At 44.1% G+C, this 23886-nt stretch overlaps 1 protein-coding gene across 3 annotated transcripts in view; it reads left to right on the top strand.

Annotated features, from left to right (window-relative positions):
• cers6 (ceramide synthase 6) overlaps nt 1–23886 on the top strand; it is a 242872-nt gene that overhangs the window by 127260 nt on the left and 91726 nt on the right. For all 3 annotated transcript variants that reach the window (XM_067987341.1, XM_067987340.1, XM_067987339.1), the window contains exon 4: nt 16949–17006. In XM_067987341.1, coding sequence (XP_067843442.1) covers nt 16949–17006 — 58 coding nt within the window. The remainder of the gene's footprint in view (nt 1–16948; nt 17007–23886) is intronic.

The raw sequence follows: 23886 nt of genomic DNA, 5'->3' as shown, positions 1-23886 counted from the left end.
CGTGAGGAAAAACTTTTTCACACATCGAGTGGTTAGGATCTAGAATGCGCTGCCAGAGTGGGTGGTAGAGGTAGATTCAATCATGGCCTTCAAAAGGGAACTGGATAAGTACTTGAAAGGAAAAAGTTTGCAGGTCTATGGGGATAGGACGGGGGAGTGGGACTAGCTGGATTCCTCTTGCATAGAGCTGGCACGGATTCGATGGGCCGAATGGCCTCCTTCCGTGCTGTAACCGTTCTATGATTCTATGAAAAATAGATTAGCTGGTGATTAATCTCGTTGCTGGTTCATTGTGCAAAATGGCTGCTGCATATACCTACATAACAATAGTCATTGCACTTTAAAGTATTTCATTGTATGTAAAGAGCGTTGAGATGTTTCTGAGAGACATGATAAAGCACTATGCAAATGCAAATCTTTCCTAATTTTCTGGTTCAAATGTTTCTCCACTCATTCCTGTTGGAGGAAAGTTAAAAGGGGTGGAAGCTGAAATATTAGGCAGTAGTGTGTTAGGTGAGGCTGAGTACTGAGTGATAGCAAATTAGAGGCTTGGGATTGTCTGCACTGCTGATTCATTAAACATAACAAGCTGTACTCATTGACAGATTGTTATGTTTTTGGGATCTTTTGGCAGTCAGGTGTGCATAGACTTTTACTTATCTTGACTGAAGGCACTTTATTACAGAAAATATATTGATTATATAAAGTCAATTCTCTTTCACTAAAAGACTTTGTAGCATGCTGAAAATATGGTGCTTTGCAAAAATAAAGATGAAGCTGCATATTGATTTTTTAAAATCGATTTACTAGTATTCTGAATAGCTGTCTGTGCTCAGTGGCTAGAAATATGAATAATTCATATTGGCTCAGACTGTGAACACTGTGCTAGTAATTTCTTAAAGTACTGCAGCAAATTTGCCTTTTCTAAAGCAGGTCATCACTGCAACCCACTGGAAAAGAACTAATACTGTCACATTTAAACTACTTAAACCTGAAAATATTATATAACTCAAAATATATTGGGGACACTTTTGCACAGTGTCAGGTTCTTTGTTAAAGTTCTATTTCTTCTGTCAATACATGGATGTTTCAGATTTTATCTTTAAATGTCTTGCATTAGAGTACATTGACAACTTGTTCTTGGTTGGTGTCCCTTTTATTTCATGAAGTAGTGCAATCATATGAATTTTTAAAAGCTAGTTGAGTGCCAGTTTCTAATGAACACTATGTGCTTGCTAGACCAATGATATATAATAGGTCATTCGCTTGCTGCAAATATTATGAAAATCTCACAGTAGGACAAAGTCACTCCCTATTGCAAATCTAACTAAAAAAGAACTGATCCAGGTCAAACTGTAGTCTTTTCCTCTGCATCACTTCATTTGCCCACTGACAGTCGGTGTTATGTTGTTTTTCTCTCGTGTTGCATTAATATGACCTCAGGTTCATCCTGGCTGGGATTACTTGTCAAAATCACTTTGCAACAAGTGTGCTCATTTTGCCTCCATAAAATATACCACTGTTCCTCATTTCCTGCCTTCCATTTATTTCTGCTTTTCTCAATCTTTCTTGAATCTATTTTACATCGCTTTATTATATAAGTTTTTATCTTGTAATAATGGCAATTCTCACCAATAGTAATGTAGGTGAAATTGTTCTGTAAGACTTCAGAAGTGATGAGAAACGAGGAAGACATTCGCCGGAACTTGCAACTTCAGTGGGAGGTGTACAATGAACAATATCAGATCAGGCGCCCATTATACACCCCGAAAGATTTTCCTTTCCTTGACTTCAATGGGCGGCTAATCTGATATCACCCACTTTACGTCCCCATCAAAGTTGAAAGTTCCGGCCATTCAAGTGCTGGAGACAGTGCAGAAAAGAGCCATGAGGCTGACCCCTGTGTTAGGGTTCTTAGTAATGAGGAAAGGCTGTTGAGACTTAGGCTTTTCATCCTGGAAAGGAGTCATCTAGATGTGATCTTATAGAGGTGTGCAAGAAAGCTCAGGGAACAGAAAAGGTAAATCCAGAACACTAATTTAAATTAGAGTATGACAACAACAACAATAACAACTTGCATTTATATAGGAACATAGGAACAGGAGTAGGCCATTCAGCCCCTCGTGCCTACTCCGCCATTTGATAAGATCATGGCTGATCTGTGATCTAACTCCATATACCTGCAGTTGGCCCATATCCCTTAATACCTTTGGTTGCCAAAAAGCTATCTATCTCAGATTTAAATTTAGAATTGAGCTAGTATCAATTGCCGTTTGCGGAGGGGAGTTCCAAACTTCCACCACCCTTTGTGTGTAGAAGTGTTTTCTAATCTCACTCCTGAAAGGTCTGGCTCTAATTTTTAGACTGTGCCCCCTACTCCTAGAATCCCCAACCAGTGGAAATAGTTTCTCTCTATCCACCCTATCTGTTCCCCTTAATATCTTATAAACTTCGATCAGATCACCCCTTAACCTTCTAAACTCTAGAGAATACAACCCCAATTTGTGTAATCACAACCCCAATTTGTGTAATTACAAATATAGCACCATTAACGTAGTGAAATGTCCCAAGGTGCTTCACTGGAGTGTTATCAAACAAAATTTGACACCGAGCCACATAAGGAGATATTAAGACAGGCTTGGTCATAGATGTAGGTTTTAAGGAGCATTTTAAAGGAGGAGAGAGGCGGAGAGGTTTAAGGAGGGAATTCCAGAGCTTAGGGCCTAGGCAGCTGAATGCACGGCTGCCAATGGTGGAGCAATTAAAATCGGAGATGCACAAGAGGCAAGAATTGGAGGAGCTCAGTGATCTCGGAGGGTTGTAGGGCTGGAGGAGGTTACAGAGATAGGGATGGGCAAGGCTATGGAGGAATTTGAAAACAAGGATGAGAATTTTAAAATCGAGGCGTTCCCAGACCAGGAGCCAGTGTAGGTCAGCCAGCACAGAGATGATGGGGGAACGGGACATGGTGCGAGTTAGGATATGGGCACCAGAGCTTGGATGAGCTCAATGGAGGGTGGAAGATGGGAGGTCAGCCAGAAGAGCATTGGTTTGATCGAGTCTAGAGGTAACAAAGATATGGATGAGGGTTTCAGCAGCAGATGAGCTGAGGCAGGGTTGAAGATGGGCAATGTTACAGAGGTGGAAGTAGGCGATCTTGGTGATGGAGCGGATAAGTGGTCGGAAGCTCATCTCAGGGTCAGATAGTAATCCAAGGTTGCGAATGGTCTGGTTCAGCCTCAGACAGTGGCGAGGGAGAGGGCTGGAGTCGGTGGCTAGTGGCATTTCAGTTTGTGGCATGGGTGGAAACCTGATTGGAGGGATTCAAATATGGAGTTGTGGGAAAGATGGGCATGGCTTTGGGAGGCGACAACAAGTTCAAGGACTTTCGAGAGGAAAGGGAGGTTAGAATGGAGTTTATGATGGGGACCGAAGACAATGGCTTCGGTCTTCCCAATATTTAGTTGGAGGAAATTTTTGCTCATCCAGTTGAACAAGCAGTGTGACAAATAAGAGTCAGCGGAGGAGTCGAGAGAGGTGGTGGCGAAGTAGAGCTGGGTGTTGTCAGCGTACATGTGGACTCTGACGTTGTGTTTTCGCATGATGGCACTGAGGGGCAGCATGTAGATGAGAAATAGAAGGGGGCCAAGGATAGATCCTTGGGGTACTCTCAGGTGATTCTCTGGTTACGACTGGATAGATAAGAATGGAACCAGGCGAGTGCAGTCCCACCCAGCTGGACGACGGAGGAGAGGCGTTGGAGGAGGATGGTGTGGTCATCCATGTCAAAGGCTGCAGACAGGTAGAGGAGGATGAGGATGGTTAGTTTACCATGGTCACAATCACATAGGATGTCTTTTGTGACTTTGATAAGGGGCATTTCAGTATTGTGGCATGGGTGGAAACCTGATTGGAGGGATTCAAATATGGAGTTGCGGGAAAGATGGGCATGGCTTTGGGAGGCGACAACAAGTTCAAGGACTTTCGAGAGGAAAGGGAGGTTAGAATGGGATTGTAGTTTGCAAGGACAGAGGGGTCAAAGCTGTTTTTTTTGAGGAGGGGGATGATGACGGCAGATTTGAAGGGGAAGGGGACAGTACCTGAGGGAACTATTCACAATATCTGCTAACACGGGGGCCAAGAAGGGATGTTGGGTGGTCAGCAGTTTGGTGGGAATGGGGTCGAGGGAGTGGGAGATGGGTCTAATGGTCAAGATGAACTCGGAGAGGGCATGAAAGGAGGTAGGAGAGAAACTATAGAAAGTTGCAAGTGGGCTAGGGGAAGGGAGAGAAGCGGATGTGACAAAGAATTCCATGAGCTCTTCATACTTGGTGTTGGATGTGAAGGTGAAAGAGGCAGGGGAGAGGGGTTTAAGAAGATGGTTTGTAATGGAGAAGAAAAGCAGGGGGTTATCTTTGCATCCCAGGATGATCCTGGAATAGTGAGCAGTTTTGGCAGAGGAGAGCAGGACCCAATAGATTGATGTGGTCCAGCCAGATATGGCAAACCAGTTGTCCGCCATATATGTTCAAGTCTGTGTGCCTTGGACTGAAAGGAGTGAAGATGAGGACTGTACCAGGGGAGCAACCAAGGTGAGAGAGAGCCCTGGTTTTAATGGGGACTGGGGCATCAAAGATGGAAGTGAGGGTGTGATTGACCAGATCGGTAACTGCAGGAATGTCATTGTGAATGGAGGGCCAAAGGCTAGACAGTTGGAAACTTGAAAATGCCATTGTAAGCGACTTGGGGGAGAGTTATTTCCAGTGGCAGACACAGAAGGAAGTGAGATTGGATGGGGGAAGGGGGATGTGGGTGGAGAGGGATACAAGGAAGTGATCAGAGGAAAAGGGGACATAGGTTCAAACAAGTAAAAGATAAATTTAGGACTGATATCAGGAAGTTCTTCTTCAAACAGAGAGTGATCAACAATTGGAATAGACTTCCAGATAGAGTTTTTGAGGTGAAAACCCTGGACGCATTTAAGAAACAATTAGATGCAGCAACGGAGGAAATGTAGGTTCTTTCTGGAAAGATGAATTAACATGGGCGGGAGGCTTTCCTCATCCATTGGTGTCTTGTGATTTCTTCTCTGCTAAGAAGTATGGGTAGAAAGTACCACCATTTGGGCTTATAAATCATGTACTCCTTTTCATTGATGAACCAGTTACTTATAGAATGAATTTAGTTGTGCTATGGACCATTCTTTAAACAATAAAGGTAGAGTATGGCTAATTGATATCTTACAATTCATACCAGGACTCATAAGCTGAAAAGGATTAGGAGGTGCAGTGAGTTATCATTGTTAATTTTTGGCCATTTTTTAAATAAAAGAATTAAGTTTGACACTTTCCAATATTCAAGAATTTCTGACTAATCTAGAGGACATTTAAAAATTCCAGTTAAATCATGAATTTCTACCCCTATTTCCTTTGAAACTATATTGTCTACCCTGGTGCTTTGTTTTAAAACCATTACCTGCACACTGCTTAACTGTTCTTCTGACAGCCTTGGAAATCCGATCCCTGACTTAAGAAAATCTTCAACCTCTTCCTCGGTAAAGATTGATCCAAAGTGACTTTTTAACATGTAATTTTTCCATACATTCCCCTCCCCTGATTTCAATTTCCCATCTTCATTTTTGAGTGGACCAATACTTTATTTTACCGATTGCATATATATTTTATTGTGATTTAAAATATTTCCTGCAGTTTGAAATTCTTTCCTTCCTTTTGATCCTCTTTTTTAAAAATTTGACTTTTTTGATTTTATAATTTATCCAGTTCTTTTTCTTATAAGATTCTTTCTACTTTTACATAATTCCTGCTTGTGTCTTATACATTTCATTACATCCCTACTTAGCCATTTGGGTTCTGTTGCTTTTTAGCTGTTCTGATATTACCAGGGTGAATTTCATTTGTAGTCTCTCCAATTGGTTCTAGAATATCTGCCACTTTTTATTGTAGCTCTCCCATAAATGCGAGTTCCAGGCATTGGATATTCACTGGTGTTAAGCTAAAGGTGGCATAATATCTTATTCTTTGAGTGTGTTTTCACTATCACACTGGTAACAACACAATAGTCATTTATTAAAAAGTAATTTTGACTATTTCTAAATTGACATTGATCTAATGGGTTACCTAATTTCATCTATGTAGACAGGATGATGCAGCTACAATTAGTCTCAATTACAAGCACGATTATATGTATAAGGATGTTATAGCAGTATGTACTTCCAGGCTTTGCCAATAACTGTAGCACCTTATTCTACTTTTAAACTATATTTGGATCTTGAAGTACCTCTTATGTACACAGCTGCTCTATTACCAGACACATTGCTTGCAGACATATTTAGGCTTCTGCTCCTAGTAAAGTGTGATTTGATTACAAAATAGGTCATAAGTAGAGAAACAAACATTAGATACTGCTGTGAAATAATGACACTTGTCTTAATTGTCTCCTTTGATAAAGTTAAATAGCTTGGCATTTAATTGGAAGCTGTACTTGTTAGAAATTATTTTATCTAGAAATGAGAAACCATGTTGAGTTGTCCAAAGGAGACCTACTGATTATCATCAGCTTCAATCTGCTTTTCATTGTGAGATAATGCATTATATAATGGAAAACTGTACTTCCTTGGGTTAAGTTAAGGGTAGTCCTTGAAGATTTAGGGGGAAAAATATTGGATAAGGGCCGTTTTTGGGCCCGGGTAATGTGATGTGCTATTACCCCGCACACAGTGACCCCTACGCAGGCAGGATACGAGTTTCGGCCGGCCTGAGTACTAAGCTGCAATCAGCGTTCCATTCCAGGCCTTGCATGTGGAATCAATGCAATTCGCACTTTCCACCAGCAGGGGGAGCCCAATCTCTTAAAGGGAGGATGTTTCTTCGAAATCTCTTAAAAGTAGCTGGTATCTGTTATTTGCTGAAAATATCGGCCTACTGTCTGCACGGAGTCTGAATGGAGATCAGACTTTGCACATGTAAAACACAGATGCAGGTCCCATCCCTATGTTTACACACTGATGAGTTATGTTAAAACATTGAATAAAGGTTGCGCACTACTAAATCCCACATCCTCCAATCTGAACGCCAGACCTCACCAATCTGCTGATCTGAGTTGGTACCAGGCCTGCGAGAGTGCATGCACCAAGGTTCTCTGCTGATGCACTAGAGACCTTGGTGCAAGAGGTGGACAGAAGTAGGGACATCCTATATCTGTGGGGGGAGGGGGGGAGCACGAGGCCCTCCAGACATATATCCAAAAGGCAGTGGGAAGCAACAGGGGACAAAGTCAATGCCAGGCGCACAGCATCATGAACATGGATGTAGTGCAGGAAGAAGTTCAATGCTTTGACATGAGTGCTCAAGGTGAGTGAGGTCTACTGTCAAGTGGCGTCTCCTACCAACTGCACCACGCACTAGACCCCCCATCACCCACATACCAATAAACTCTTTCTATCAGTACCCAACTATTCCAACCAGATGCTTCCTCTCACCCTTACACATTACGACTGTTTCAAGCCACCAACCCACAACTCACAGGCCACACACATTGGCAGCTATTCAACCATGACAGGCACATCACCCAGACACACGTCCCACTTTCTTGCAGGAGAAGGTGGCGGATATCAGGAGGCAGCAAGTGGCAGTGGCATTTAGCCCCTCGAGCCTGTTCCACCATTCAATGAGATCATGGTGGACCTGTGACCTAACTCCATATACCCGCCTTAGTCCCTTATCCCTTAATACCCTTGGTTCACAGAAATCTATCAATCTCGGATTTAAATTCACAAGTGAGCTAGCATCAACTGCCATCTGCAGAAGAGCGTTCCAAACGTCTCCCACCCTTTGCGTATAGAAGCATTTCCTAACTTCACTCCTGCACGTCCTGGCTCTAAGTGTTAAGTTGTGTCCCCGCATCCTAGTATTCAAGTCTAGGAGACCTCCAAAAACAGTTACAAATGTCTCGGCAGCCAGAAGCAATAATCCAGCCACTAACCTGTAAATCCTGCATGGTCCCTTTAAATAGCGCTGGTGGGGGGTCCTCCAGGCACTCTAAGACATGTTCAGATGGTCGTGGTTAAGACTGTGCGTTGAGTTAAGTGTTAAGTCCCAAAATGGTGTCTTTCACTTTAAATCAGCATTGGACAATGATTGTATCCATTTTCTCCCTACTTTACATGATTCCAGTGTGCATTATCTGCTCCAGCACTAACTCCTATACCAAGCTGGCGTCCGGCACATGTCACGCTGGAAACGGACATGCGCGTCCAAGACACCATCTTGGATGTCAGAAAGGCCGTGTAGCGCCGAAACAACGGCCCAATTTAGCGCCCTTATGTCTTACACCAAAGAATTTCCCTCATCTTTCACTCAGGGCCAGACATGTTTTGGCCCCCAAATGTGTTTCTTTCTTCTGTGCTTCTGCCAGTAAAACATTTCTAACGATATGACTAAGGTTGCATCTGTTTTTGTAAGTTTGTTTATAAACTATACAAAGAAACACAAGATTCAGAATAAGATAAATGTGATTTCCTACCTACTTGCTGAATATTACCAATTTTGAACTATAAATGTAAAATTAATTCAAAATTGAAATTCCTTTACTTGAACAAATTATATTTAAAACCCTCATCCATGCCTTTATTACCTCCAGACCTGACTATTCTAATGCCTACCTACCATCCTCTGTAAATTTGAGCTCATCCAAAACTCTGCTGCCCGTTTCCTAATGCACCAAGTTCCGCACACCTATCACCCCTGTGCTTGCAGACCTACATTGGCTCCCGATCCAGCAATGCCTCGATTTTAAAATTCTCATCCATGTGTTTAAATCCCTCCATGGCCTTGCCCCTCCCTATCTCCGCAACCTCCTCCAGCCCTGCAACCCTCCGAGATCTCTGTGCTTCTCCACTTCTGGCCTCTTGCGCATCCCCGATTTCCTTCGCTCCATCATCGGCAGCCGTGCCTTCAACTGCCTAGGCCCTAAGTTCTGGAATTCTCTCCCTATGGGCATCATTTTTGCACCCGCTATCGGGTGCGTTCCTGGCGGGGGGGCCCCGAAAATCGGGAAATCCCGGAGCAGGACCGGAGCCCGCCTCGAACCCACGCACTTCTGGGTTCCCCACTGACGCGCCGGCGTGCGCGCGCAGCCCCTGCTGGTGGGAATCCCGCAGGCAATTAAAGCCAGCAGGATGCCACTTGACGCTATTTACTTTGCTTGTTCAGGTCATTAACTGACCTGATTAAGGGATTATGTGAGGAGGGGTGGGATTTTAAAGCAAACTGGGACTGTTTCCCACACTGGGGGAAACACTCCTAGTTCAAATGGACCTGTTGCAGCTGTCAGCCTGTGGCAGCTGCAAAGGTCCATTTGACAGGTGGGTGGGGGGAGACCCTCACTCATTGCAGGAGGCCAATCTGTCACTTGGGACAAAGTTTGGCCTCCACCACCCTCCTCCTGACAATCAAAGTCACCAACCTGCACACTTACCCCGGGGTCTGGAGACATGTACCTACCTTGCGGACCCCCTCAGATGTACATCTTGCAGATGGGGGCCGCCGTAGCTGCAGTCATGACCTCCTCGGAGGGCGAACAGCATCACCAGCCTCACCAGCCTTGCCATCCACGCCGTCCACCTCTGACACGTGGAGCTCCACAACAGAGCGCTGTGACACATCCACCTACACAGCAGGAGGGAGGGCTACCGCAGAGAGAGATGCGTCGCAGAGGGCACTACCCTCGCCACAGGGTCCACAGACCGAGGCTCAGCTTCCTGGACCTCTCTGAGCAGCAGTGCACACGGAGGCTCAGAGTCACTCGACATGTAGTCGTGGACATCTTCAGCGTCCTTCATGCCAAGCTGCTCCCGGCTGGCCCGAGCACCATCTTCTTACCTGTCGCTGTCAAAGTCACCACTGCCCTCAACAATTTCTTCTCCGCATCCTTCCAGGCTGCAACCGGGGACATCACTGACGTCTCTCAGCCGTCTGCACAAAAGAGCCCTGCAAATACACCTACACCACTCTGCAGTGACACAATGGGTGTCATCAGTTGTGGGTCTTCATAGTGATCCTCAGGAGAGGGCATTATTGCACAAACCAGACAAGATTCGCAAAGACGTGGCAGTAGTAGTGACAATATAATATGTTATGTGAGTTGATCAGAAATTAAATATAGGTAAAAACCATGACATACCCTCAAACACCCTTGTGCATCCCCTTCATGCTCACGACACGTTTGCCTTACGCTGCCTACTGCACATATGTGATGCATGCCCTGTGGCTGCAGCACAGGTAGTGGCAGGTTGAGTGAGGCTGACCGTGAAAGAGATGCACGAGAGGGTGAGTATGAGATAGAGCCATGAGATTGTATGAGGATTGGGTTGAGTGGTAGTGGTGGGATGAGTACTGGCGAGGTGAGTAAGTGCAGGTAAGATGAGGATGGGGTTTGAGTGGTTATGAGGGGTGATGTGACAGAGTAGTGTTGGCAGTGCAGAGGGAGATGTGGGGTGGGGGCGGTGATGTGGCAGACGGAGTGTAGGGGAAAGAGTAAGTGTACTCACTTCGGCTGACCTACTGAGGTCATTGGAGCGCCTCCTGCATTGTATGCAGGTGGGCGATATGTTGGTGGTGCAGGTGACCTCCTCTGCCACCTCGAGCCAGGCCTTCCTGGTGGCAGAGGCAGGCCGATCCCTCCCGCCCGCCGGGGGGGGAAGATCTCTGTCCTCCCCCTCCTCCTCACCCCGTGCATTGATACCTGAAGTGAGGCATCATTAAACTGGGAGCAGCCTTCCCCCTGGGCTGCTCCATGCTGTAATTTTGTCTATTTGTTGCAGCATCTGTCAGTGGAGGACTGCCCCTTCAAATAGAGCTCCTCCAGCTGACAGATCTTACTGCGCATACGCAGCCCGCCCGACGCGCAGATCAGCAGTGGGGAACCCGGAGGACAAGGTAAGTGGATCCAATTGGGCTACACTCGCGCGGGGAGCTGACTGATTTCGCCGGGCGCGTTACCCACGCTCCCGATAGCCCCCCCGCCGAGAACCCGCAGACCTGGTAACATCGGGCCCTATACCTCCCCATCTCTTTACCTCTCCTTATTTATGTCGCTTCTTAAAACCTATCTACTTGACCAAGCTTTGGTCACCTGTCCTAATATCTTTTTATGTGACTTGGTGTCAAATTTTGTCTGATAACACTTTTGTGAAGCGTCTTGGGATATTTTACTATGTTAAAGGCGCTGTATAAATGCAAATTGTTGTTGAACAAAAACTGCTCTGCACATGTTAGCATTACATTAATATTAGAATCACAATCCATGCACTTCGTTACAGATCACTGCTAAACTTGGATTAGGAATAAGTTTCTAAATCCAATACAGTTTCACTTTTGTCTATTTTAGCCACACTTTGCAGAATACAATTGCAATGTGGGAGGCTTGAAAATGCAGATAATGAAGTTGATTTAGGACAAAAAAAATGAACCACGGAAGCGGAAATTGAGTTTTAAATGATTTCATATACACGTTTAATTCTTTTCGAACAGCAGCATTTCTGGCTTGGCATTGTACATTCTCTGCTGAGACTGAGTCCTTCAGCAGGTAAGTCTTTGGGATCAACATGGAGGGAGAAGGGAGGCCGATATTTAATTTTCAGAACTTTGCTAATTAACTAATTAATTGCTGGGACAAAATTGCACAGTATTATCAATTTTAAAACAGAGCTTTTTGTTACAAATTGCTCATAGCTTCCCCTAACTGAAATGAATATAAAATCTCCCACTTTTTGTATGGCTTTGACAGACATTAGTTCAGATAGTGTATACTTTGCATAGTTAATGCATACACAAATGTAAATTGACATGGGTGGAAGCCCTGATATGGAGGATATAGGGGAATAAATGTGTTCTGTGAACGTACTGGATAACTGTTACAAATAGTTGTGTGTTTAATATAGGCATACTCCACTGGAGTTTTGTTCATGTATTAAGCTTTGGCTCAATTAGCAGCAATAAAAATTTAGCTGGTGGCATAACAAACCTATGCGAGAAAGGAATGCTATGATAGCTTAAAATAAAAACTGAAATTGCTGGAAACACTCAGCAGGTCAGGCAGCATCTGTGGAGAGAGAAACAGAGAAACAGCTATGATAACTTAACTCAGCATAAATTCAAAGACTGCATAAAATGCATTGTAAAGAGCAAAATATACTTAGTTATCAAATTCACTATAATTTTAGCAGGTAGTTTTGGAGAATTTTTTTACGATGAATACAAAGCATTTTTTGTTGTCAAGTGGCTTAGCTACAGGGCACGACCATGGATAACTGAACCATGGATAGATGTCTCCTAAACTGACTCCAGTGCTTATTACAAATATTGAAAGACTTGAAGAAATTATACTGATGTGCTAATGAACAACAGATTTCATGCAGCTTGACGGATGCTGCAGCAACCATGGTTGAACAACTCATGGCAAAGTCTTTGTTTTAACTTTTGCAAACAAGCCTACCTAACTGGGATTTCCCTCCCCCTGCTTTTGCCAGGACCAACGCCGGCTGCTCTTTCCCCTTGCCAACGGCAACGCGGGGGTGGGGTCCAGGTCCCCAGCGGCTAGGATTGCCAACTCTGGTTGGAAGTAATCCTGGCGGTTTGATCATGTGGCATCTGGTCACATGACATCTTCAAATGTTATTGTTCGTACCTTAGAAAGATTGGGGCCCCTGTAGTTGAGCATCTTTGCTCGTGGTTTCGTGCCTGCACCTGTTGTGTGCGACGATTCGAGAACCAGGAGGCCACATACAAGCAGGTGCAGAAGGGAAACCAAAGGCAGGAATTGCAGAAACCAAGGGCTTGCAAGAGGGGAAACCCAGGGCGGGGAATAGGGGAAACCGACAGCGAGGAAAAGGGGAAACCAAGGGCGGGGAAGAGGAGAAACCAAGGGCGGGGAAACTGAGGGCAAGTAAGAGGGGAAGCTGAGGACGGGGAAGAGGGGGAACAGAGGGTGAGGAAGAGGGGAAACTGAGGACAGGGAATGGGGAAACCGGGGGCGAGGAAGAGGGTAAACCGAGGGCAAGGAAGAGGGGAAACCAAGGGCGAGGAAGAGGGGAAACCGAGGGCGGGGAAACCGAGGGCAAGGAAGAGGAGAAACTGAGGGCGAGGAAGAGGGGAAACCGAGGGCGGGGAAACCGAGGGCGGGGAAACCGAGGGCAAGGAAGAGGAGCAACTGAGGGCGAGGAAGAGGGGAAACCGAGGACGAGGAAGAGGGGAAACCGAGGGCGGGGAAGAGGTGAAACCGAGGACGAGGAAAAGGGGAAACCGAGGGCGGGGAAGAGGTGAAACCGAGGACGAGGAAGAGGAGAAACCGAGGGCGGGGAAGAGGAGAAACCGAGGGCGGGGAAGAGGTGAAACCGAGGGCGGGGAAGAGGTGAAACCGAGGACGAGGAAGAGGGGAAACCGAGGGTGGGGAAGAGGAGAAACTGAGGGCGGGGAAGAGGAGAAACTGAGGGCGGGGAAGAGGAGAAACTGAGGGCAGGGAAGAGGAGAAATCGAGGGTGGGGAAGAGGGGAAATCGAGGGTGGGGGAAGAGGGGAAACTAAGGACGGGGAAGAGGGGAAACCGAGGGCGGGGAAGAGGGGAAACCGAGGGCGAGGAAGAGGGGAAACCAAGGGCGAGGAAGACGGGAAACCGAGGGCGGGGAAACCGAGGGCAAGGAAGAGGAGAAACTGAGGGCGAGGAAGAGGGGAAACCGAGGACGAGGAAGAGGGGAAACCGAGGGCGGGGAAGAGGTGAAACCGAGGACGAGGAAAAGGGGAAACCGAGGGCGGGGAAGAGGTGAAACCGAGGACGAGGAAGAGGAGAAACCGAGGGCGGGGAAGAGGAGAAACCGAGGGCGGGGAAGAGGTGAAACCGAGGGCGGGGAAGAGGTGAAACCGAGGACGAGGAAGAGGGGAAACCGAGGGCGGGGAAGAGGAGAAACTGAGGGCGGGGAAGAGGTGAAACCGAGGATGAGGAAGAGGTGAAACCGGGGGCGGGGAACAGGTGAAACCGAGGGCGGGGAAGAGGGGAAACCAAGATCAGGGAAGAGGAAAACCAAGGACGGGGAAGAGGAGAAACCAAGGACGGGGAAGAGGAGAAACCAAGGACGGGGAAGCGAGGAAAGCGAGCGGGAGGGAAGGATTTGCAGGGGGGAAACAAGAGGTCAGAGGAACTTTGATTCCAGAAACAACAAATAGTAACTGACGAAAATTGCACAGATATCTAATAGTACTGATAACACTCAGATTGCTCTCATAACCAACAGTAATACAATAACTCACTGATAGTCTATAGGCAACTGGCAGCAATAGGTGTAATGCCCTGATATCCTACCTTAAGCTAGTAGTAATCCTATAACCCGCTGATATTCTCCTTGTAATTACAGCCGGAATCCCTCTGTACTGCACAAGGTGCGGTCAGGTTCCCCAGTTGAAACCACTTTTAACAGACACCCATCTCTCCCCCTATCTCCTTGGACTCAAGTTCTGTAACAACTCTTAACTGGGAGCTTCAGTCAGAGCTCATCTATACTTAGATTTCGCACGTCAAAACCGGCCAGCACAAATCGACCTGAACCAAAGAGAGGGCAGTTGTCTCAGTATTTGGGAAACTTCTTATAGGGCACATCATCCTAAACTCAGCTTACCACCAACATTTCTAAACCACTTAATAAAGGGGAGTTTTCATAGAATGATAGAAATTACAGCACAGGAAGAGACCATTCAGCCTCCGCTGCCTCTGCCAGTTCTGGTGCCTCCTCCTATAACCCCATTTCCCCCAGATCATTTTATATTCCTCCTTTTCAAATACATATCCTAATCCCTTTAAAATTATGTTCTAGTTTTTGTCTCAATAGCCACTTGTAGTGAAGCATCCTATGATTCCATAGCCCTCAGTTCAAAAACCTTCCTTCTCCCTTCCCCTTTAGTTCTTCCAGTGAGAATCCTCAGTCTCTTCCCCTTGTTCCCCATCTGCCCACTAGTGGAAACAATCTTACACTATTTATCCAGAGTAAAGTCCCCTGGTTTCATTCACCCCTTTACTGGCTGCTCCTCTCATGACACTGCTCCCACTCACCATGTTGTCTCCTGACCCCCAATCCTCTGTCTCCCTCTCCTCAGACCTCCACTCCGCTGTCACTCTCTCCCCCTGCCCTGAGCCCCAGTCCCTGATTCTTCCACCCCCCTGAGCCCCAATCCTCTGCCCTCTAGCCTTGCATATCTCTCCTCTCCATCTCACTTCGACTCAACTCGATCCCCATCTCTCTTCCCCACTCCAGCCAGTCCTGTGTCTGGTCACTCCTAAGTGGCGGCTGGCTATCTGCAATGCTGGGTCGGGGTCGGGAGGGTTTGAGGTCACCGAGCCGTACCTTCTCTGAATGGCTGCCAGTAACGTCATGGAGTGGGGGGCTGCTGCTGCGGCGGGAAATTTAATGCACAAAGATTCCTGGGCTGCAAGCAACAGTGCCCGGGAGATCCATGCCCCATTCTGGGAGACTTGCAGTGCATTTTCCTTCTTTCCATCCCACTTACTGCCATTCCCTAGGCCCATCATGTGGAAGGTGGCAGTAGACCCTGGGAAGCAGCAGTGATGGCCCAGTGTTTCCCCAGTGAAGGGAGGGGGTCTTGTAATGGCCTCTTCTCTCCCTCCATTTCGATCCCAAAGGCTTATCTGCTGAAGGCCTCAGTCTCGGCAGAGGACTTCTGTGGGAGCCCTCCTTCCAATCTTCAGGGTCTTCCTGCTCCTTTAAGATCACTTGCTGCCTCTTCTGGTGCTCCAGTTGCATCCTCGCTGAAGCACCACCAGGATTCTTTGCATTTGCATACTCCTTCCCGACAGCAGGAATCCCACCCTGAGCCCACCGTGCACATGTAATGAGCCCTGACTTAGGACAATGGGTTAGGGTTGAGGAGGATACAGAGGGGTGTGTGGAAGTCCCATCGTACCAGAACTTAACCCAAAAGAGGAAAATTCCCCACCCTCTTAGACTCCACTGTGATTTTTAAGTACTTTCATTACTCCACATAAAATGTAGGTGCCTCCACTTGAATTTAATTGAAGTACGTCATCTGCATTTTATTTTGCTTGGGTCAATATGTAGTACAGGAATTTTTACCACATAAAAAACTTGAGGTTAATTGTGAGTGTGTGACGAGGCTGTAACTAACTCCAGGGACCTAGAAGAGTTCATGAATTATGAAAACAAAGCCACAGCAGTTCACAAATGTCCCTCAGAACATGCTGCTGTCTCAATTTTCCATAAATGTTTTATTTTCTGTTCCACTTTTGCTATTTAAAACTATTATCTTCCCACTGCCAGCTGCCAACAATACGTCTGCCAAGTTAAACTGTATGGCTTTGTATCTCATGATAGACAAAGATTTGTTTCTGAATACATTTATGCTGCTAGGAAAGGACTGTAATAGCATCAGCTGACAATTTTTTTTAACTGATAATAACATACATCTTTTCTTGATGTTTATATGACTGTATGTATTAGAAAGGCTGGAGCTGCCATGAGTGTTTCATCTGTGAGCCAAACCAAGAAGTGGCAAAACTTGTACAGTGAGGGCAGGAGGATTCCAATGTCAATTCATTGTGGCTGCAACTAAAACTCAGACCAATGCTGGACCACAAGGACCTTGTACTGTACAGTGTTCCTTATTACTCAACAACTAATAAAACCAAGCTTGATACTCCTGACATATGTTTGCACAAAATTTATGCCTGTTTCAATCTAAATATAGGTCTCTTTTTCAGATTTGTTCCCTAGCAAATCTCGACCTTCATAACTGTTTACGTTGTTCATGTTTTTATAATGTTACTGTTACTGATTTTGTAAGTCTCCAATATAAATTGCAACGAGTAACTGCTTCCTTATGATTGTTTTATGTTCTTTTCCTCTACAGGTGGAAGTTTACATTTTACCTTTACATATTTTCCTACGGTGTAAGGTTCCTGAAGAAGGTAAGGTTTCAGCATGTTGAAACATGTTGGGAAATTTTTTATTCTAATCACTAATTTTAATGACAAAGCCGACGCAAGCATAATGTGGAGAACACTGCTTTATGCTCATATCTACTTGTTGTTTAAAACTTACGAAGGGAGGAGAATATACCTCTTTGTGATATGTGAATAACACTCAGAAACCAGCCTGAAGATAAATGCTTCATTGTCATTGTATCCAAGATGCTGCTTATCTTCAGAATGTTAACAGACTTTAACAGTGGGGCTATATGCAAATGAGACATTGAGCAGACATTCGAACTATGGATAGTACAGAGAAAAAATAACATAGTCTGACAGTCTGTGATTTAAATCACTAAAAATAGGACCTTCTTAATGGTCACACACGAGTAAATTATAGTGTTCTACTTGATATCTAAATGAACTTGGATCCTTTGTGTAGTAAAAGTCCTTCTGCAATTCTAAATGTATGGAAGATCAGTTTTTTCAGATGTGTCCTGAACTTATGTGACAGATGTGTGTATTTTAAAAAGGCAGATTTAAAACTGCAAGTCATAGTCCTGAAAACTACAAGCTATAAGTAGTCAAAGAAATACCTCCCACAGAAGCACGGGTGCGATCAGAAATCAGTGGTGTAATTGGGTGCTTAATTAGCTACTTGTAGCTTTTTGTTTTCATGATTACAACTCAAAAGTGTGTGGAATAGGGTGAGAACCATTTTCTATTTGTACTGGTGGTTAGGTTGGGTAATGTACATGATTGTATTTAGCTGGGTGGTAACATGGTGCAAAGGCACAAATGTGTTGTGCAATTTATTATTAGGCTGAATAGCAGAATAGTTAATAAGTTCAGTAAAGAGAGCTGTCATTGTGTCAAATGTTGAATATGAAGGTGATCAAGCTGATATTCTCACACAGCTGTGGAGCGGTGCGTTGGCACCCACCTGAACAGTCATTAAATTCTTAAATAAATGAATTATTATTTCTTTATACTAGTGGAGCTCCTGTGATTCTGCTCACAGTGATTTGGGGGATATTGTTTCTAAATAATCTAAGAGAACAATTTTGTAATGGTCATCACAGATTAAATAGCTGTTAATGTGATGGAACCGTTTTTTAAGATGTCATAATTAAATTCAGGTATTCTGAGAGGATTTGCACAAGCATATTTATGATTTTTTTTTACCATTTTCTTCTTTATTTTCAAATGCTTCTGGTTCAGTTTGTAAACACTCAAAATTTGTAGGGCCAATTTTACAAGACCACGGTTCCAGTGGGGTGTCATGTCTACTGGGAGCACATATTGAGAAATCGCGAGGAGCTCCCCTGTGATTTCCAGATATCAGCTCCAGTGGGTAAAGCTCACAATCATAAAGCAATCCATACTTGTTCAAGCTGAGCTCGTTGCTAATCCCTATTCTTCTTTAAGTAAAGGAACTTTCTATGTGGGACATGAAACTTAAGAGGAGGTATGTGTCCTTAATAGGATTAATTATCCATATGTCGTAGCACATAAAATGTGCATCATGGCAACCCAATTAGCCTAGATAAATAAGCACAAAGTGCCTTGACTGGGAGAACCAGAAACTGCTGACAATGATTGTCAGTAATTGAATGTGTGAAGAAAGTCAACAATATATAAATTGGATGAATTCATCACTAAGGTTTCACTCCCTTTTAGAAATACTCTAAATTAAGCTGAATTGAAATTTCCAGACTTAAAACCTGTTACCATTTAGTCACAAAACATTTAGGAGAATATCAATGCTAATTTCCTCTTTCAAAAAATGCTACTGAATTCAATTTGAAAACAAATTTAAAATAGTCACAAAAAGTATAACAGGTGATTAGAACGTGGAATTCTTTGCCACAAACCTTTGCTGAAGTCTCAAGAGCAAGGGATATTAAAGGGGTTGGGAAGCAAGCATGAGAACAGGATTAGACTATGTGGCTCATGTGGAGAAAAACAATGGCACAGGCCTAAATGTCAAATGGCCTGTTTCTGTGCTTTAACATTCCAAGATTCTATAGGGCAGGTTTTCCTAGGCCCCTTCCGCCTGGACGCTAAACAGGAGCAACACACCTGTAGTATACGACACTTGTCCAGGCTTCAGATCACCCGTACTTCTTGTCCTCGGCCTAGCACCAGCAGTAGGGCATGAAAATTCAGAGATAGCTGCAGACCTTTTTCTAAGAGCCCTTGCACTAGGTCATTTAGCAAATGTTTCAAATGGAAATAGAGGAGGGAGAACAGGAATGTTCCCTCTCACCTCATTTACAATGCTCCATCTGGCACATGCCTTCTGCAGGCTCAAGCCAGGCTCTGCCTCCACAGGAATGCCCCAGAAATCACAGGACAGAATTAAATGACAGCGACTCAGGCAAAAAGGCCAGGGAAATCAGTCCTTATGATTCGAAGCAGTCATTATTTGTGTATTCTGTAATGGTTTCCCACGAAGTAGCAACAGATTTCATTTTTTTTTGTTAAAGTAATGTTTACTGGGATATTCTGTTTTAGGAATACAAACCTTTTTTTATGTTACCTTATTAATTCTTTTATGCTATGCTTTAAATCAACCAAAGATTTACTGTAAAGTAAGTGACTGCTAAATCTGGACTCTCCAGTCTTGAGATTTCCAAATTTGCACTTTTGTGGGGCCAGGAATTTTGAACGGAGCCAATGTACGTCAGCGTTCCACTGCAGAAACACTCTGGTACAAATCCATGGAGTTTTAGGATGTGCTAAATAAGCAATTAGCCTCCCAGTGGCAACTATGTGCAAATAATAGAATTAGAGTAGGATGCTGCCACCCATCCTAAATTGCTTTACTTCCACCTTTCCACCCACCCTTCAGAATGTGCGCCACTATTTAAAAGGCACAGTTTTCCAGAACTTATTCATCAAGGCTGTAATATTTGGTTAAACTGAGATTGCTTGTTTGGCCATATCTTGGGACTGCGAGTATTGAAAAAATGTTTTAATGTTACACTCAGGAAACCATGCCCTGTATTCTGCATTACCCTTAGACAGCTGCTGCAAAATATTATCAGCCTGTTGGAATGGAGGTGGCCCTTCTCTCAAGGCACCCAAGTCCTGGGATGGGCACGAGGCAAACTGACTCTTTGTCACGGGTTCTTTGGCACCCTGGTCCTGCAAAGATTAAGGCCTTTGTGAAGAGCCGATAGGCTGCCCCGTTGTTCTGCTGCCAGGAGGAGAAGCAGTCTTTGAGATATGCACACAAACTACTTCACTAATACTGGGAACAGGATTCTGGTTACCTGCGACCAGTGGGAGAATGGATCTCATGAAATCAGAAAGACCCATAAATCCCTGAGAGAGACTCAACCAAATATCCTTTAGTCTTTCTGAGAGGCTGTCTTGCACACTTTGCAATCTGGCTGGCCTCTGCTGACGGTCCCACAAGACCTGCATTACTTCATTCAGTGCCTCCACATTGAGTTGACTGACTTGCCTGGATCTCTTGTGAGTGGGTCAAGGTTTACAGATGCTCCTGAAGCTGTCACTTTCTTCAGGCTGCCCTGCAATAAGGTGAAACCTTTCGGATGTTGGAGCACAGCAGGGCAGAGGACTCTGCTGCTATCCCAGACATCTTGGAAAAGGCCACGCAGAACTTCCATATATTTCTGTTGCTCTGTTACTGTCTTTTTCTACATGGCAGGCTCCCTGTGATCATCTTCCATTTTTTCTGCAGCAAGGAGCTGATATGCCTTATGTGTCCCATTCACCGCCACAGCCACTTCCTTCCAAATGTCCTATGTTGCTGCACGTGATGGCTTGTACTGCAACAATAGCATATTCCCTTTCTCTAACTTGTAACAGCAGCACCCAGAGAGGCTAAGTGCTCGCCTTTCCTTTGCACCAGCCGCTTCAACCCTGCTCAGCCATTTAGCCGCACACAAGGCTTTAAATATGAAAGTTGCCCACTTCCTTAATTTTTCACCTCTCCTATCCAGTTGTATTTGGATTCCTGCTGTTGGGACTCTCACACGTGTCCTGCCAGAATTATTGAAATTAGCAAACTATGGAATTTCTGATGGGGTCAGATTTTTCCAGGCTTAAGACCTGCCCCCTGGCACTTACATGAGGAACCACATGAGGAACCCAAGAATTTCTGGGCCTACAAGCGCACAATGCTTCCCGTTATTTTCTTTCATGAAATGGCTATGCTGCAGCACTGCAGAGATCCTAAATAGCTCTTTTACAGTAATAATTATGTTGTGATGTTCAGTATCTTCAGCACCTCTCTATGGATCTGAAGTAGAAAATTTGTGAGATGGAGCCTGAGAGCTTAATTATCATTCTGGTCATGTGGAGGAGACATCTTTGTCATCATTCCTAGGAACCATTTTAAGATTAAACAACATCTGATGCATCTGTCAAAAAAGATAATTCTGCAATGAACAGTTTCTGTTTCTTTTCAGGCAAGCCACCGATTCATTCATTAACAAGTAAGGAATCTTTTAGAAGATCCTGTGTTTGATGTGAGGCCATTGTAATCAGACTGCTATAGTCACACTGTAAAAATTAAAGAAAAATACAGTACAATCAATTGCAATATATTGACTTGAAATGCCAATCTGACACAGGCAGGAAACTTTGATGAGCTTCTGTTTCGATATCAGGAGATGCCTTAATTGTGTTGGAGGGTCATGTCCATGGGTTTTGAACTCCTGCACAAATCTTTCACATCTTCATCGTCTTTATTGCAAGGAGGTTGGAGTATAAGAGTAAGGAGTATAAGAGTGCTGCAATTATATAGGGCTCTGGTGAGACCACACCTGGAGTACTGTATACAGTTTTGGTCTCCTTACCTAAGGAAGGATATCCTTGCCTTAGAGGGGGTGCAATGAAGGTTCACTAGATTGATTCCTGGGATGAGAGGGTTGGCCTATGAGGAGAGATTGAGTAGAATGGGCCTATAGTCTCTGGAGTTTAGAAGAATGAGAGGTGAGCTCATTGAAACATATAAAATTCTTAGAGGGCTTGACATGGTAGATGCTGAGAGGCTGTTTCCCCTGGCTGGAGAGTCTACAACTAGGGGCCATAGTCTCAAGATAAGGGGTTGGCCATTTAGGACCGAGATGAGAAAAAATCTCTTCACTCAGAGGATTGTGAATCTTTGAAATTCTCTACCCCCAGAGGGCTGTGGATGCTCAGTTGTTGACTATATTCAAAACTGAGATCGATAGATTTTTGGACACTAAGGGAATCAAAGGATATGGGGATAGGGTGGGAAGGTGGAGTTGAGGTAGAAGATCAACCATGATACTGAATGGCGGAGCAGGCTCGAGGGGCCGTATGGCCTACTCCTGCTCCTATTTCTTATGTTCTTATGTTCTTCCTCAATCTTGTACTGCTTTAACTTTTTTTGATACTGTTCAGAGTTCTATCAAACATTCTTTTCCTGGACTAAAATCTATTGAGTATCAGCTGTGGTGTTGCACATGTGGTACAAGATGTATTGCTCCTGCTCCCTGCTGTTTAATTGAAATTTTGATTTGCATATCTTCTGTCCTTTTGTTCCCATATGGTTTGCTATATGTGTCCTGGTGGCATAATAAAAGCTTGTGCGACATTGTTATCAGAATTACATGATTTGGACATAAATTGGCTGGAAATGTTACAAGTAAAACAAATTGACTGCATTTAAATGATTCTCTTTCTTTTTTCTTGTCCTTTGGAATCATTTTTTTTGTCTACATTAAACAGTGTGGTTTATCTGTCCAACATATGAACCCCAGTAGACAGATGCCTTTCAGTTTCTTTGCCACGGACATTTAAAGACTGAACAACCATTTTAAGTGCTAACTACATTAATGAGTTTTATCTGAGGTAATCTAATATACTTCAATTATCATTTGTAAACAATTTTACAACACCAAGTTATAGTCCAGCAATTTTATTTTAAATTCACAAGCTTTCGGAGATTTTCTCCTTCCTCAGGCAAATGTTTCAAGATCTCCATTTCAATTATCATAACAGCGTTCTAACTGATATAGAATATGACTGAACTTTGTATTTTTTTTAAAAGAGGGGAGGGATGAAAACGTGGTTTGGATGTAACCTGGAATGGTAAACTGATTTTAATTTTGCTATTTTTGTCCATTGACTTTATATAAAGATTTAGGATATAAATTATACTGTGAGATCATAGTATACGACATGGCATTTTTGTCTAAAATTTCTTTGTTCACTGTTTCACCAAAGGCATTAACCCGATTATTTTAAATAAGTTAACATCTGCACTAAAATAGTAGACAAAAGAATTTCAGACTAACGCACACAAAACGTTTGCACATTATTTTCCCTCAGCGTCATTTCAAAGCCACAATCAGACTCCTGTTACTTTAGTTAAACAGTTTAATAAGAACTGCCAAGAGGACAAAGTTCAGAGCCATCAACAGTACATCTGTGCCCACATAAAAATGTATTCTCTACCCAACCCTGATGCACAGATATTTCTACCTCATCAGTTCACAAGATGTAATACTTTTCTTAAAGTGGTAGGTAAAACTACAAAATGAAAACAGGAATGGCTTGAAATTGGCCCCTCCAATCTTTGTTTTTTGCAAAATTCTACCAGTTATGAATTATGTGAAATAAGTGAATGGCATAAAAATACTGTAAAGCATTGATCCCATGATAGCTCAGTAGCTAAAGGTGTCACCTGCCAGACTGACTGGACAGATGCAGGTTTTATTCCTGGTCTGTGCTGGGTTAGCTGATCTCAGTCAAGGCAACAGCTGGGACACTACAATTGACCTCAGAGTACCTGGGCCAGAGAGAGGAAAAATCAACCAGGATTCGTACATCTGAATGACGTTCAGTGATTGCTGCTGGTAAACTTGTGCGTGGAAAT

This window comes from Heptranchias perlo, chromosome 7 (assembly GCF_035084215.1).
Source record: "Heptranchias perlo isolate sHepPer1 chromosome 7, sHepPer1.hap1, whole genome shotgun sequence".
Classification (NCBI taxonomy): domain Eukaryota; kingdom Metazoa; phylum Chordata; class Chondrichthyes; order Hexanchiformes; family Hexanchidae; genus Heptranchias; species Heptranchias perlo.
The sequence above is the reverse complement of the archived record's forward strand: the minus strand, read 5'-3'. Positions and strand labels throughout refer to the sequence as shown.